The sequence below is a fragment of the Octopus bimaculoides genome, chromosome 14 (genome assembly GCF_001194135.2).
Source record: "Octopus bimaculoides isolate UCB-OBI-ISO-001 chromosome 14, ASM119413v2, whole genome shotgun sequence".
In the NCBI taxonomy this organism is placed as follows: domain Eukaryota; kingdom Metazoa; phylum Mollusca; class Cephalopoda; order Octopoda; family Octopodidae; genus Octopus; species Octopus bimaculoides.
In genome coordinates, this window is record NC_068994.1 from 4,382,384 (window position 1) to 4,399,933 (window position 17,550).

Here is a 17,550-nt window from a genome sequence, read left to right on the forward strand (position 1 = left end):
CTGCAACAGCAGCAGCAGCAGCAACAGCAGCAACAGACCATCGATACAAAGGACATAAACACCAATGAAGCTAACATCCTGACTGTGACCCAACAAATGGCTCCGATCACTGGTGAGGGCGGTACTGTTGTCGTGCCGGTCAGCAATGTGCAGAGCTTGACCAACTCTAAGACACAACAGATTTACCACACGACTATTGCCAAACTCGGCTCAACGACTACGGCCATGCCCGTGTTCCCATCGACCATTGAAATCTCACCTGCGACCACACAGATCTTTCCTACCATACAAATGTATGCTTCAACATGCCTGAATGTACCTCAGACTGTACGTAACAACACGCGGGACACGGCATGGTGAATTCGGCAGAAGATGGTGATCAATAGTCAATAATAATAACAACAACAACAAAAACAACAACAACAACAATAATAATAATAATGATATTTCCACCCCTCCTCCCCAACTGTATGCAACAATGCATGAGACTTGACAAGGTGCATTAGACAACAATGGTGGTTAATAATAATATAAACATAATAATAATAATAATAATAATGTTCATTGTTATACTATACAAGTGTAGATAAATACATGAAAATGTGTGGACACACACGTACGCATACATTCACGCAGGCACACACATATATGGTGATATATTTATACATTTGTATCTGCATGCCTTTGTATACATGTATGACTTCACATATATATATAAATATATACACACACATCTACATGTACATATTTGTGAATGTCTGTTTTTACATGTATATATACATAATCATTCGCCTTTCAATAGATATACCACTCCCCTCTCTCTCTCCCTTTCCACTCCTCTCCCTGTTCTCTCCCTGTCTCAGGTAAAGGACCACTCCTGAAAGCGTCAGATTCCTTGTCTCCCCATGACATTCTGTATATATATATATATATATATATATATATATATGTATATGTATGTATATGTATTGTGGTACAAACTAGACTATCAGATGTAGTTTTACATCACTGGTCACAGTGCACTTTGCCTTGTTTTCTGGCTTTTGATGAATGATGCCACCCTGATGTTTAGGCGAACAGGCCAATGTTCCTCCTCATCGGAAGACTATTCTGTTGCATGGTACCCTATTTACAGCTGAGTAGACTGGTGCAACATGAAATGAAGGGTTTTGCTCAAGAACACAATGTGCTGCCTGGTTCTGGAATCGAACCCATTGTCTAGTGATTGTGAGTGCAACACCCTAGCCACTAGGCCACACGCCTTCAAATATATATATGTATATGTATATAGGTATTTGTGTGTATATGTTTATGTTTATATAGTATTGTGTGTGTTTGTCACCATCTCTGTCATGAAGTAATGTCCTACATTCTGTATGAGATATTTTAATACTGACCAACAAAACTCAGACATATTAAACATATTAAACAAATATCACAGAGAGAGAGGCAGTTGAACATTAGGGATAGAAAGTGTAGAGCCATGTATCATCATCATCATCATCAACATCGTCGTTGTGGTGGTGGATTGGCAGAATTGTTAAAATGGCAAACAAAATTCCTCAACAGCATCTCAACATTCTGAGTTCAAATCACAGCCAATAAGCAGAGACATGGCTGTGTGGTCTAAAAATTCACTTTGCAACACCAGTTTTTGGGGTGGGCTTAGCCCCCACAGTGCAACACCTTAGGCAAGTGTATTTTACTACAAATCCTGGGCCGACCAATGCCTTATGAGTCGATTTGGTTGACATAAAAAGAAAAACGCCCAGCCTATGTGTGTGTGTGTGTGTGTGTGTGTGTGTGTGTGTGTATATAGTCTATAAATATAATATAGGATAATGAGAGAAACTGGAGCAGGCTTCAGCCCTGACATCTGAAACTCTGAGTTTTATTATGACATTATATTATATTTATAGATAAATTCTCTTAGACTTTTAGATATATAATTGTCTTTATGTCAAGTTATTGATAAAAACAATTCAACATTAACTCTTTAGCATTTGAATTACTGTGGTAAAAGTAATATTTTTTTAATTCAAGTTGTTTTGAATTAATCTAGCATTACCTAATCGCTTTGAGGCAGTGTTGGTTAGGTGTGAAAGACTGGATATGGCCAGTTTGAATGGAAAACGTACAATATTTGGGCCAGTCATGACTGATTTGAATGCTAAAGGTTTAAGCTAAAGAAGTACTCAATACTGGGTGACAGTAACTTCAAAGTTTCAGCTTACTAGCCTTTGTATATCTATGTGTGTCTGTCTGCATTTATTTGTTTACCAACCTGTTTCTCAAAAGAAACCACTGTGCCACAAATGGTGAAGTTGTTGCCATTTCCCCTGTGTCAACGCATCATCCAGCGGCTCTGCACCTTCAAAGCCATGCGGATAGAATAAAAGATCCCCTGACTTTCAAAGCAGTTAAGGGTTAGTGAAAGGAAAGGCATCTGGCTGCAAAATGAGGCTCCAATAAAACCAGATGTAAAAATTGTACAAATGAACCAACTCTGCTATCCACAATAAATAACTTCTGGGATGGTGCGACTTGTATACAAAGGAGCCTCGTATTTAGGCTGATATGTTCACTCAACTAACTTGAAATAGTAGCTAAATTTCCCTCAAATTACATTCTGTCGCATTAAAAGAAACACATGAGGAAAATACGTTTGGTAGTATAGTCCTGGAAAAGGAGTAAAAGCAGGGAATGGTCATGGGTGGAGTGACTTTAATCCGTAAGTTTGTTTACTTGGGGTTAACCAGGAGCTAAATAGCAACTATGATGATGATGATGATGATAATGATAATAGCCATGTAGTTAAAACCACTCAGAACCGCTGTCTCTTCTGCCACGACGACCACCACCACCACATTGTCTCCTCCCTCAACCATTTCTTTAGCTAAGCCCCCTCCTCTTCACTTCCTGCACCACCACTCCCTTAGTTGTCTGTAGCTGGAGGCAGTAGAACTTCTAAAGAATTTCCTTTTGTGGCCACCTCCACAGCCAAACTTCCCTGGACCCTCCCCGCCTTTCTCTCTCTCTCTCTCTCTCTCTCTTCCCTGTCTCTATTACTCTCCTTCCCTTGTTAGGGATAACTCCTCACAGTGCCTTTGTAAAATATTTTATATGGAGGACAACAACAAATGGGACACATTTGATGTCTCAATTTTCAAAAACAGGCTTTTTGTTGTTTTTGTTTTTAAACTTTCCTTTATTATTATTATTATTATTATTATTATAATCAGTAAGGCATCAATATCACATTTTCAATCCTCAATCTAAGACCTGGTGCCTGTGTAAGACCTCATCGTCGTTATTATCATTATTATTATTATTATTATTATTGGTTGATGTTGCCTGTGATGTGTATCGGGGTGGGGGGACTGTATGACGAAGTTTTTCATTCAAGCTTGGTTTGCTCTGACTTTGGCTTTTAAAACCCAAAGCCACTTGACTTTGCTCACAAATGCCCTCAGAAAGGCATTAAAGCTGCAACTTCCCATCTCCTTTACATCAACATAATGGTCTCCCACACACTTAAACCCTTATTATTATTATTATTATTATTATTATTTAAGGCGGTGACCTGGCAGAATCGTTAGCATGCTGGGCGAAATGCTCAGCAGTCTTTCGTTTGTCCTTGACGTTCTGACTTCAGATTCCGCTGAGGTCGACTTTGCCTTTCATCCTTTCGGAGGTCAATACAAATAAGTACCAGTTGCGCACTGGGGTTGATGTAATCGACTTACACCCATCCCTGAAATTACTGGCCTTGTGTCAACGTTTGAAACCATTGCTCTTGTTGTTATTATCATTATTATTAGCATTATTATTATTATTTAAGTGGTGAGCTGTCGCAATTTTTAGAGCATTGAACAAAATGTTTTGCAGCATTTCTTCCAACTCTTTAGATTCTGTGCTCAAACACCATTTGAGGTAACTTTGCCCTTCATCTGTTCAGGGTTGATGAAATGAAATATCAGTCACGTACCCGGGTCACTGTAACCAACATACCCCTTTCCCCTCAAAATCGCTGGCCTTGTACCAAAATTTTAAACCATTATTATTATTATTACCATTATTATTATTATTATTATTATTATTATTGTTGTTGTTATTATTACCATCATTTGCAGTCAGGGGGAGCACTGGCTATGGAACAAAGAGGTGTGTACATGGCAGCAACACGGAGCTTCCCGTGAGCTGGTTTTCCTTTCCTGGTTGAACCCAGATTCACTTCACTTCCACCATTATTATTACAACAATTGAGAAAGGCATGAATGTCAAACAATCTCATTCTTCTCACCTGTAACTGTGAGACATTCTGCCAAAATCAAAAACAAACATAACATTTTTTTTTAATTTTTTCTTTTTTTTCTTTTTTTTTTAAACAAAAATATTCACTTTGTTGTTGTTCTTTAATTATTTCTCTGTTTTTCGAGTTTTATATATATGTATATGCATATATATTTTTATTTTCTCATTTGTTTCTTCTTCCAATGACCTGTCTATGAAAATATATTACATATGTGAATGTGTGTGCACATATATGTATGTATGTGTTTGTACGTGTGTGTGTGTATATATATATATATATATATATATATATATATATATATATATATATATATATATATATATATATGCATATATATATATATATATGTCTGTATATGCATATATATATATGTCTGTATATGCATATATATATATGTCTGTATATGCATATATATATGTCTGTATATGCATATATATATATATGTCTATATATGTATATATATGTCTATATATGTATATATATGTCTATATATGTATATATATATGTCTATGTATATATATGTATATGTCTATGTATGTATATGTCTATGTATATATATATATGTCTATGTATATATATATATATATATATATATATATATATATATATATGTCTGTGTATATATATATATGCCTATGTATATATATATATTTATGTGTGCGTGTGCATGCATATATGCTTGTACATATATATGTATGTATGTATGTATATCCATATCTATGTATTTATGGAGATTGCATACTTTTATTTCAATTTTTGTTTTTCTCAATTGATGCAACAACACAAATCTAAACCAGTGTGTTATTATTTGAAATATGTCGCTATTTTGCCATCACCACCACCACTACTATTACTACTAATGCTATTATTATTATTATTATTATTATTATTATTATTATTATTATTACCACCACTAATATCACTGCGACTACTGTTGTTTTTAAAATTGTTCTTATCACTGCCTGCCATATTAATACTACCATTATTTTTATTTTTATTATTTACCAAAGTCAGGGTTGCTAATTCCTGTGAAATTCTGCACCACCATAACTACCACCATCCATTCGTTGTGTTGCTAATGCACCTGAAAAGGTTCGCTACTGTCAGAGTGGTGTCTGTGAAACATGCAATCGTTGTTGTTGCTAACCGAAAGCAACACAGCTGGCGTTGCTAATGTCAGTTGCCATCGTGAACTTGGTTGCAAATGCTGTTGCTAACGATTCTGTACAGTTGTGAGAGCAGCAAATCTTGTTGATACTTGTTACTGCTCATTTATAAAGATAGCTGTTTGTGCTATTGTGAGAATAACTAGGTTGTTGGTTGCTAATGCTAGTTACCATTAAGAATTAGGTTGCGAATGCTGTTGCTAAAAGTTTTGCAGCTGAATTGTTAATGGTAACGACCATTATAAAACAGCAGCTAGTGCCGTTGCTAATAGCTATAGGAACAGCTCATTTGATGTTGGAAATGCTAGCTGCCATTATAAAATGATTGCAAATGCTGTTGGCATTGCTAATGGTAGTTGCCATTATAAAATTGGCTGCAAATACTGTTGCAGTTATGAACAGTTGTAGGAAATAACGGAAGTTTTTAAAGCAAATGACTGTTCTCGAACAGCTGCTAATGCTGTTGCTAACGACAGTTTGTAACTTTGAGAGCAACCCAACTGTTGTTGCTAACAACTGTTATTCTAAAATGGCTGCAAGCACATTTAGCATTGCTAATGCAAGGACGTAAAGCACAGTTGTGAGTTAGCATCAACAGCTACAGTTTTCTGATAGCAGCTCCCCACCACCACCACCACTACCAGCCCTGTTGCAAACAGTGTTGCAAGATTGTAAGAGAGGGCCTCCACCATTTTGTAAATGTTGGAAATTTCCATGGTTTAGCGATCATGCAATTTCGGAGCCTCAGTGCAGCTCTGCAATTGAAGAGACACTCTTTCTTTATCAACTGCAATCAAACAGCTTTGCACCAGTTGCAACAATCACATGTGGTGCAGTAGCATTGTTGCTGCACTCAGGTGAACCACCACGGGGCCATAATACTGAAAACACAGGCTGGTGTAGGCTGCCAGCCTGAAACACTTGTTTCTGATGCACCCCAATGCACAATGCTGAGAGCAGCATGTATTTTTAGTTGCACTATTTTGCTCCTTCTAAGGCTGGGCATCTCTCCAAAACTGTTGTGAGTCGACTTGCAACACGGCATGGATCACACAACATCAAACTTCTTTTTCTATCAATTTGTAACATTTATTATTTTTCCGTTTTTATACACACACACACACACACACACACACACACACACACACACACACACACAGAGAATATTTTATACATCTATACGTCTATTTTTTTTTTTTTTAGATTTTAAAATTCTTATTTCATTTTAAACTTGTTTTCATTTCAAAATTTATATAATTGACTTTGAGTGTGTGTACCATTGCTCCGCTAATATATGTGTACATAAAGATATATATATATATATATATATATATATATATATATATATATCATACATACATATATATATATATAATCATACATACTCATAAACACACACATATGTACATCATTTTATGACCGTTATATGTTTATAATGTTACACGTTCAAATGAAATCTCTCTAGAGTTAGAGAATACTAATTAATACTCACACGAGAAATATACGATTCAGTCCCTGATTGGCTGATATTATTTTGCCATTTTTCTACTTCTTGATATCACCATGTTTGTCTGATTTATGTACATGTGTGTATGGCTGTTTGAGCATATATATATATATATAAAGCATAAATTGAAAACAGAACACAAAGGATATCGCAGTATACGTGTATACGGTACATGCGCTATATATATATATATATATATATATATATATATATAATGTATGGATAATATATGCATGTATATATATATATATATATATATATATATATATATATATATATATATATATATATATATATTGATTTTTATCTAGTGTGTATGTGTCCCTTTTGTTTTTTTTTTCTTTTTGATTAATGAATGACATTCATTATAAGTTAAACATTATACCACATTTTGTGTATTGAGTCCTTTACTGTATGACTGATCTTAATCTTCAGATTAAGATATTTACGCGTGCACCTCTGTGTGAGTATGTGTGTATGTGTATATATATATAATATGGAAATATATATTCGTGTATATGTATATATAATATTGGATATATATGCATTTATAAGCACACGCATGCATATGTATGTTTGTAATGGTTTTGTGTGAACGCTGTGTGTGTGTGTTGATAACCATTTACACACTCTACACACCTATATATATTTACTCATACATGCACACAATACCTGCCTGAATGCCCATTGTATTGTGTGACCACCACCCCTCCAAAAAAAAATTAATAAATCCACAATATCCCCCCCATTTCACAATTTCTGAAAATGATGAAGACAAGGCAATTTATTTGACTTTGTTTCCTTTTTTTTTAATGGTTTTTTTCCTGCTTTTCTTCTTTTGTTCTATTTCTATTTATTTAACCAATTCTGTGGTATTTGTTTCCTTTTTTTTTTGTTTGTTTGTCCTTTTTTTTTCTAACTTCATTAAAAACGACCTCCCCTTTCCTCCCACCACTAAATCTGCCTCTACAACCTTGAGGTAACAAGCTCTTCGCCCTCACCCAATCTTTCACCCCCCACCACCAAAAAAAAAAAGAATCACCAAATTTAACCTTCTATATGAAATACTGGAGACAAACTCCAAAAATTTTGCTTTGATTAAGCTCCCCCCCCTGTTTATACTACAAGTATTAACCCTAAGAGTTTGTTTGTTTGTTGTTTATATTTATTTTCTGTTAGTGTTATCATTATTATTATTATTATTATTAATATTGATATTAATACTATTATTATGTAACTGTAATTAACAATTATTAAAAACAGTTTATCAAAAAAAATATTGTCTTCTAAAGTTATTGCCATATATTTCATATTGCTGTATTATTATTATTATTATTATTATTATTATTTGGGTTTGATGCAATCAACTTGTCTCTTCCACTAAAATTACTGGCCTTGTGCCAAAATTTGAAACCATTCTGAACAAGCTGGTTCGCTTCCTCTTCTGCTTTCTGTGGAAGAGTTGCGTTCCACTATCAACAGCTGTCTGCTGTCAACAGCTTCTGAATGGAGGCTTGGGCCTGCTGCGTGATCAGAGATGCACATATCGTCAGCCACCAAAGGACATGCTCATCTGGTGAAGGTCAAACAACTGACAAGCAAATCTGTGATGTTGAGAAGAATATATACTGCAGTCCATCTTTTACACCAAGACAAAACGTGTTCATGATAACACTTCCAACTTGAAAGAAAGTGCCTTGCTCAAGGATATGGTAATCCATCCAGTCCAGGAGTTGAACTCACAACCTTATCACTATGAGCCTAACCAGTTGGCCATGCAACTTTGATTATGCCCAAGCAAGACCAATTCAAGTAAACACGGACCCGACAAACTGCATCAAAGGCGATGCGTCTTAGGAAGCGGTAACTCTGAAGAACAACTAATACATGGTAGAGATGACACTTTTGTTCTTCCATAGACAACCTCTGTAGTGTTAGTGGTATGATAAAGTGACTGGATCCACACTGGTGATAGTAACTAGTGTTAGGAAAAAATGTACTGCCATAGAATGTACACCAAAGGAACAGGCAGACTACCATTGTTGACTGGGTTTTTTGTGTTGTTGTTTCAATTAAAGCAGGATTACAAAAGAGTGGTCAGACCTGTCCAACCCATGCAAATGAAAAGAAAGAGGATTCGCAAATGTTTTTATTCTAGACATTGTGATAGAGATGACCTCACTGGAAAAAGAGTATATTTTTTGTTGCTATTATGTTTAAACTGTTGTATGTCCAAACTTGGCCAAATGCAATATTTTCAATATTTATTTTTGCTTACAATAGTCGATTCTTTTGGTCAAACTGTTGTCTTATTCTAATTTAACTATATGATAGATAGATTGAGAAGTATCAAGGGTTTCTTTCAGTTTCCAACCACAAAATCCACTTTTGTCAGCCGACCACTATAGCAGAAGACACATGCATAAGTTGACATACACTGGGATTGAACCCAAGACCAAATGGTTGAGAAGCAAGCTTCTGAACCCCACAGTCACGTGTTTGTGTGTGTGTGTGTGTGTGTGTGTCTTCTGTAAATTTGTTGTTTTGTGCCAATTAAAAAAAAAATAATTGTATTTGCAATTTCTCTTTAATAGAAGTGTGTAATTAAGACCTAATTAAATTGTCACAGTCTCAGGAATGTTATTAATTAGTAAATAACGAGAAGATAAACAAATTAATACTAAATAACACAACAGAACAGCCTCAGTGGTGGAGAAAGAGGCGGAAGGGAGGGTGGGTTATTGAAGTTTGTTTGTTGTTCCTCTGTTGAGACTGGGAATTTGTTGAGCCAGTAGATCATCAGAGACAAGGCCTTGTGCTGTTTGTCATGGTGCTCTGCATCCTGAGTTCAAATCCTGCCAGTCAGGTCAATTTTGCCCTTTATCCTTGTAGAGGCTCTAAATTAGATACCAGTCGTATACTGGGGAATGATTCTTCTTTTCTCTTTCTCTGAAGGGGCCAGATATGTGGCATTAGGAAAAGGGTTGAAAGGGAACAATTACAGAGTCCTTACTCCCAGAAATTCTCCAGCAACACTCCCAGGGAAAAAAATTACTATTTTTAAATCTCACAACGAGAGATATTCACCAACAGTACTTTGGAGTAAAGATAGTTTGCCAACATAACATGGCAGTCCTGGTTTAGGACGAATGCTGCTTGTGGCTGATGAGGCATAACAAGATTGAAACACTGGTTGTTTCAGAACCCCTTGTACTTATGAAATGAGTATGTTATGAACGTGCATTTGTTATAAAGAAGTTGTTTGTTCTGTGACAGAAACAACAGCAATTATCATATTCTCATTAGAATTTGCCGGAATGGACGTAGAGGAAATATTACAAGCCATCCTTGTCATTCACCAATGTATATTGGAGATTTATTAAGTGAAGTTTTGTCTTCTCATTAATAGAGAGGAGGAGGAGATAAAATAATTTGTTTAATATTTTTCTTTTTTATTTTTGAGGGTGGGAGGCATGGCTGGTATTTTTCAGCTGGAGAATCATTGCTGGAGAGTGGTAGAGATTTGCTCATATATTGTGTGTGTGTGTGTGTGTATATATTTATATATATATATGTATATATATTGGTAGCAACTGTGCTGGTTGGAGCTGGGCCTGGTAGCAATAGCAGCAACAGTAGTAGTCACACAACCACTATTAAGTAGTAGTAGTAGAAGTAGAAATAGTGGTAGTAGAATTATTATTATTATTAGTAGTAGTAGTATAGCTGCTATTGATGATGATGATGATGATGTTATTGTTATCATTGTTGTCCTTTCATGTTGTTGTTGCTGTGTTCATTGTATTAGGTTTGCAGTTGTGGGGGTGGGGGGTGGCGGTGTAATCAGGTCAGGGGTGAAAGTATGTTCTCAGTGTATTATAGATTGTCTAGTACACAATAGGAGTGATGTATGACACAAGTGGTGGTGGTGGTTAATGGTGGTGGTGGTGTTGGTAGTGGTGGTAAAGGATAAAACAAAGGGACTAGAGTTCCAATGTTTGGGGACAGGGAGAAAGAAGGGGCTAAGTGAAAGAGGTATTGGAGGAAATACCTGATAAATAGTGTGAAGGGGTAACAAGCAAGGTGACGTAGCAGGGTGGCACACTGTAACAACATAAGGGAGACAGTGTCAGGTGACGAGATACAGTATCAGTGGTGAGGCAAACTGTGACACAAGATGTCATGCAGCTACAGTAGTGGCACAGACAATACTGTGACACAAGATGTGTGTCACAGTATCTACCCTCCGCTACTGCACATGCTATATATACACATACACACACACCTTCTAACCAAGCCTCCAAAAATTCACCACTCACTGATACTTGCACATGCATGCACATATGTACACATGCATATATATATATATATATATATATATATACACACATGCACATAATAATAACAAAAGAACATTCTCTTCCAGATTTATATAAAAGGCATAAATTTTGTGTAAAAATTAATTTCTGATGAGACTTGGAAATGAATGAGATGAAAATGTTACTATATAATTATTCCAAATTCTGACTACCTCCCTTTTCTTAATAAACATACATACATACGTTCTAGCCATCTACTGTTGGCTTAGCTGACTGAAACTTTGAAGTCACAGTCAATACTATTCTTGCTAAAGAATAATGTGTGTGTGTGTAAATATAGATGGATAGATAGATAGAGAGAGAAATAGATAAACAGACGCTAGAAATAAATTTACATATTGTATATACGTATATTGATGATCTTCTGTCCATTGTCCAGCTTCTGAATTTCACCCATAAACATTTGGTCAGCTTAGGATTACAGCAGGAAATGGTTTGGCTAAGACAGCTGAGAGATCAGCATTGAAGTAAAGCGCCGTGAGTACAAAGGAACCTCTTCAACATGGCTTTACCTGCCATTTTAACATCTTTCAATTACTGAAGAATGGGGGCTGAGGAGAGAATTTCATGAGAGATTGATGCCAGTGGTGGTGGTGGTGGTCGTCGTCGTCGTCATCGACATCATCATAGCAGCAATGGAAGTGATGGTTGTGGTGGTGGTGGCGGTTGTCGTCGTTGTCATCGTCATAGCAATGATGGTGGTCGTCATCGTCATAGCAGTGATGGTTGTGTTGGTGGTCGTCGTTGTCATGGTCGTAGCACGATGGTGGTGGTGGTGGTGACGGTGGTTATGGTTGTTATAGTGGCGGTGGTCGTGATGACTGATAGAGATACTTGTGGCGAAGGTGATAGTGATGATGATGGTGCTGATGGTTTGTGGTAGTGGCGGAGATGGTGGTTGCGGTGGTGGTGGTTGTGGTGGTGGTGGTGACGGGGATACTTTTAGCGAGGAGGGTGACATTAATGGTGATGGCAGAAGTGATGATGGTGGTGGTGTTGATGGTAGAATTAGCAACAGTTGTAGTAATGTAACAGTGGTGGTGGTAGTGGTGGCTGGAGAGTGGTGGTGCAGATGTAGTAGTGATAGTGTTGTTGTTGTTTAACCCCAGGTTAGTCTTATAATCAAAAGGTATGTCTGCCTGCGTTTCAGGCAAAGTGTATCTAGGACTACATTATCCAATGTTTCCTTCACTTTATTTCTTTTGTAAATATTCTCCAAGTTTAATTCGAGGGAGACTTGTCTGCTATTTCTAGCATGTCACACAACCACATAGAGGCTCCCTCAGTAATGGCAGTGTCTGTAGCCATAGCAACAGCAGCAGCAGCAGCCTGAAGGCACTAACCATAACAGATGATGGACGGACAATAGCAGAGGATCTGTTAGAGACTGTAACCATGGTTACGGCAGTGAGTGCAGCAAAAGCAGCAGACTATGACACAGCGTGCAGCAAGGCAGGTTTAATCGATGCTGCATGAGTTTGGTGCAATTCTCTGCTGCAGATGACGAGGACAGGAAGTTGGGGATTGATGACAGGCACACTGATTTAAATGATGACAATGAAGAGGAGGAGGAGGAGGAAAGTGGCAGTGGTAGGAGGAGTGTGTATGTGTGTGTGTGAGAGAAAGAGAGAGACAGAGACAGTGTGTGTCTGCGTGCATGTGTGCAATTGCATATGTGTATATTTTCTGTGTGTGAGTGTATGTATGAGTGTGTGTGTGAGAGAGAGTCTGTGATTGTGTATGTGTGTGTGAGTGCGTGTGTGTGATTGCATGTGTGTATATTGTGTGTCAGTATATGTGTGAGTGTGTATGTGTGTGTGTGTGTGAGAGAGAGAGAGAGAGAGTCTGTGACTATGTGAGTATGCGTGTGTGTGTGTGTGCTAGTCTGTTAGAATGTGCATGTATATGAGCACCATGTGTATGTGTGTGTATATGTATGTGTGTGTATATATATGTGGGTGTATATATATGTGGGTGTATATGTGTAGGTTATAAGTGAGACTGAGTGCATAGCTAAGTGTAGAGGTGTATATGGATGTGTGTGTGTGCATATGTGAAGAGGGGATTAATACTACACAATGCGTGTGTGTGTGTTTGCGTGTAAGGCTGCCAGGATCATAATAATAATTAATTCTTTTCTATTGGCCACAAGGGCTAATGTAAATTAAAACATTAAGGGACAACACAAGACAATATACAAAGGGTTTCGCAAGGAAAGGTCCATGTAAACATTTGATAACAAGAAAAATATAACAAGTAAAAACTCCCAATAGGGGGCAGAACTTTGAAGGTTACTCATGGGAAAAAACCCCATAAAAGCCATGGGTGCCTGGTCAACAGGGCAATAGCCCCTTCTCCTTTTATACCAATTATTACAGGTGTAATCTCAGAATTGGTCCATCCATGCTGGCCATTTTTCCGATATTCACTCACCTTTCAAGAAATTTGCCAGAAGACAACACTTCCCTCTCTGCTCTCATCTTCCTTTTCAAGTTGATGAGGCCCTTAGCCAAAGAGGCAACTGTCTGACTTGAGCCCTTTCAAATGAGTCCACCATACCACTTCTTTTGCTACAGCCACCAGACATGAAAATTGTTTTCCCCCTCCCGGTTAAAGGAGATCGATCATAATAATAATAATACTAATAATAATATCAATAATAATAATAATAACAATAATAATAATCCTTTCTACTATAGGCACAAGGCCTGAAATTTTGGAGAAGGGGGTTACTCAACTAGTACTTAGTTTATCGACCCCACCCCACCCAAAAGGATCAAAGGCAAAGTCAACCTCAGCAGAATTTGAACTTAGAACATAGTGTGATACTGCTAAGCGTTTTGTCCATCATGCTAACAATTCTGCCAGCTCACCACCTTGAATAATAATGATAATAATAATAATAATAATAATGAAATTTATTTTTATATTGGCCACAGGGGTTAATATATTCAAACATAAAATGACATGGAACAACATAAAAGATGACACAATACGTTACAAAGGAGCCACCACATCATGTGATGCTGTTGTGGAGGTGATGGGGATTGAACAGACTATGCATGTGTGTGTGTGTGCGTGTGCGTGTAGGCATATACCAATGCTCTCATACCAGAGAGTGTTGCCGCAGCTGTCTTCTTGCTGTCTCTCCCCCAATCTGACCTGATAAATTTTTTTCTCTCATTGTCTAATTAGGACAAACAGAGTTATCTGCCTTGCTCATGGGCACAATTGCAAATAACTGCAGTGTCAAAGTTACAACTTATGACTATATGATATGCATGTGTGTGTGTGTATACATATACACATATATGCATATTTGTATATAGGTATATATCTATCTAGCTAATGTAGCTATCTATCTATACACACCCACGCATATATATGTACATACATGCATATGTATATATATATATATATATATATATATATATGTGTGTGTGTATATATATGTGTGTGTATATATATATACATATATGTATGTATCTGTCTATCCACATACACACATATATTGTATATAAAGAGACACACACACACACACATATATATATAAATATACATACATATATATATACATACTTACACATATAATTTAGTTAAGAAGTAAACTTTTTACCACTTAATACTTTTGTGTGATATAGTTTTACATCTGCTCGGTCCAGTTATTGAATTTGCATGTCAGAGCACATATTCGCTTCAATAAATGCTCGAATGCTTTCATCAATTATAAATCTATTGATCAAGTATTATTATTATCATTATTAAGACAGCAACCTGGCAGAATCATTAGGATGCCAGGTAAAAAAACTTAGCAGCATTCTGTCTGTTTTTACATTCTGAGTTCAAATTCTGCCAAGGTCAACTTTACCTTTCATCCTTTCAGGGTCAATAAAATAAGTACCAGTTGCGCACTGGGTTGGTGCAAGTGACTTAGCCCCCCTCCCTCCCTGAAATTGCTGGCCTTGTGCCAAAATTTGAAATTATTATTATTAATATTATTGAAAGTGAATGTTGGACCTGTATTTTTTAGTGTTGTTTCATTATTTTGGCCAGTTTTGATCAAATGTTAAGGACACTTGAGTGGTGTACACAACAGCGATGAAGCCTGTTTGCAGAGGTGGTTGGTGGTAGTGGTGAATATTTCAATAAAAATAGTCAAGTTGCTGATCTTTCATGCAGGATGTTGGACATTGAATGTATAAAAGGAAATGACTGTTATACAGATGTTAATTAGATGATACCAGTGGCATCTTGTATGGTTTCCTTGTATGTCTCCACTGTCCTGCTTTTGTTCCCAACTTTGTCCCTCCATAAGTCCCAAATTTTAGTTTGGTATTTATGGGAGCAACTGTTTTTGAAGACTCATATTGTCATTCAATGCTCGAAATGAGGAACAGAAAACAGCTGACAACTGATGAAGGGTCGTTCTTTGTGTTACTTGTCCTGTTTTCCATTTGTTTCTCTCATTGTTTGCGTATTGAACTCATTTACTTTCGTATTTCATATGTATATATATCTATATATACATATATGCATCATCATCATCATCATCATCGTTTAACGTCCGCTTTCCATGCTAGCATGGGTTGGACGATTTGACTGAGGACTGGTGCAACCGGATGGCTACACCAGGCTCCAATCTAATTTGGCAGAGTTTCTACAGCTGGATGCCCTTCCTAACGCCAACCACTCAGAGAGTGTAGTGGGTGCTTTTACGTGTCACCCGCACAAAAACGGCCACGCTCGAAATGGTGTCTTTTATGTGCCACCCGCACAAGAGCCAGTCCAGGGATATATATATATATATATATATATATATTTGAAATTGTTTAGAAAAACAAGACAAAGACAGGTGTATGAACAACAAGAAAGTGTATTAGTTTGATGCTTGGGAAAAATGAAAAAGTCTTTTATGTTTTGAGCCTATGCTCTTCAACAGAAAAGAAGAGAAAATAAACAAAAAGAATGATAAAAACTTGTACATTTCAGTGGTCCATATTTATGAAAATATACTAAAGGGACATCTGAATCACTGTGTATTTAATAATCATTTGTCTTAAGTCCATTTTTCCATACTAACACAAGTTAAGCAAACAGATTATGGGGATGTTGTTTTACAGATGGATGCTCTTTCTGTTGCTAACCCGTGTTTGTTTTTCAAGTAATGGATGTTTTATTTCACATATCTTCAAAGGCACAAAGGCACAAGGCAAGTGGGCAATTCGTTCAGAGAAGAAATGACCACAACTGCACCACTCACAGCAAGCAACTTCCATGGATCCCAAATGTGAACCCAGGCACATACACACATATAAACATGACAGACTTCTGCACAGTTTCCATCGACCAAATTTCATTTGCAAGGCATTGGTGAACTTGAAGCTGCAGTAGAACACATTCATCAAAGATGCCACACACTGGGGATGAACCTGGAACCATGTGGCCACAGAGTAACTTTTTGCTGCAGCTTCCTCATTAAAAACCTTATCCTGAATTTAGAACACACCAATCTATGACAGACAATGTCGTAATTGTTGAAGTAAAAGACAAGATGGTCATGTATGACATGATGCTTGATATCACAGGAGCTCTGTCTGTTTCCCTGAAAAGATTTCAAACTGTGACTGCAAGTCGATATTAGCTCTGTCTTTCTGTTCAGTATTGGTGTTGGGGTGGTTCATGTGTTACTTTCCAGTTGCAAATTCCTGGAGAAAAATGCAAAAACATGACATGGAATATGCTACAGGTACTAAAAAAAAAAAAAAGAAGGGTAGAGGTAGTTCGTAGATAGATAGATGGAAAAAGAAAGAGAGAGAGAGAGAGGTACATAAATGGATGGATAAAGAGACAGGGAAACAAACATATAAACAGACACATAGAGATAAAAATATAGATAGAACAATGGATAGATGGATGGATAAATAGAGAGAGAGAGAGAGAGACAGACAGACAGAGAGAGAGAGACAGAGAGAAATAGATAGACAGACAGATAGAGGGATAGATGGACGGATAGAAAAATGGATCAAACATGCTTATTTTGTTTACATAAATACCACACATATATTGTATGTATAAATCTTATTTTATTATACATAAATGTGTTATATATATATGTATGTATGTATATATATATATATATATATATATATATATATATATATATATATATATATATATATATAT

The 17,550-nt window shown here is 36.6% G+C and overlaps 1 protein-coding gene across 1 annotated transcript in view; it reads left to right on the top strand.

Annotated features, from left to right (window-relative positions):
- The window catches only part of LOC106870060 (zinc finger protein 594), a 99,236-nt gene extending 98,876 nt beyond the window's left edge, over positions 1-360 (top strand). Inside the window, exon 5 of the mRNA XM_014916028.1 lies at positions 10-360. Within this exon, the coding sequence (XP_014771514.1) occupies positions 10-360 (351 nt within the window). The remainder of the gene's footprint in view (positions 1-9) is intronic.
- Positions 361-17,550: the final 17,190 nt, after the last annotated feature.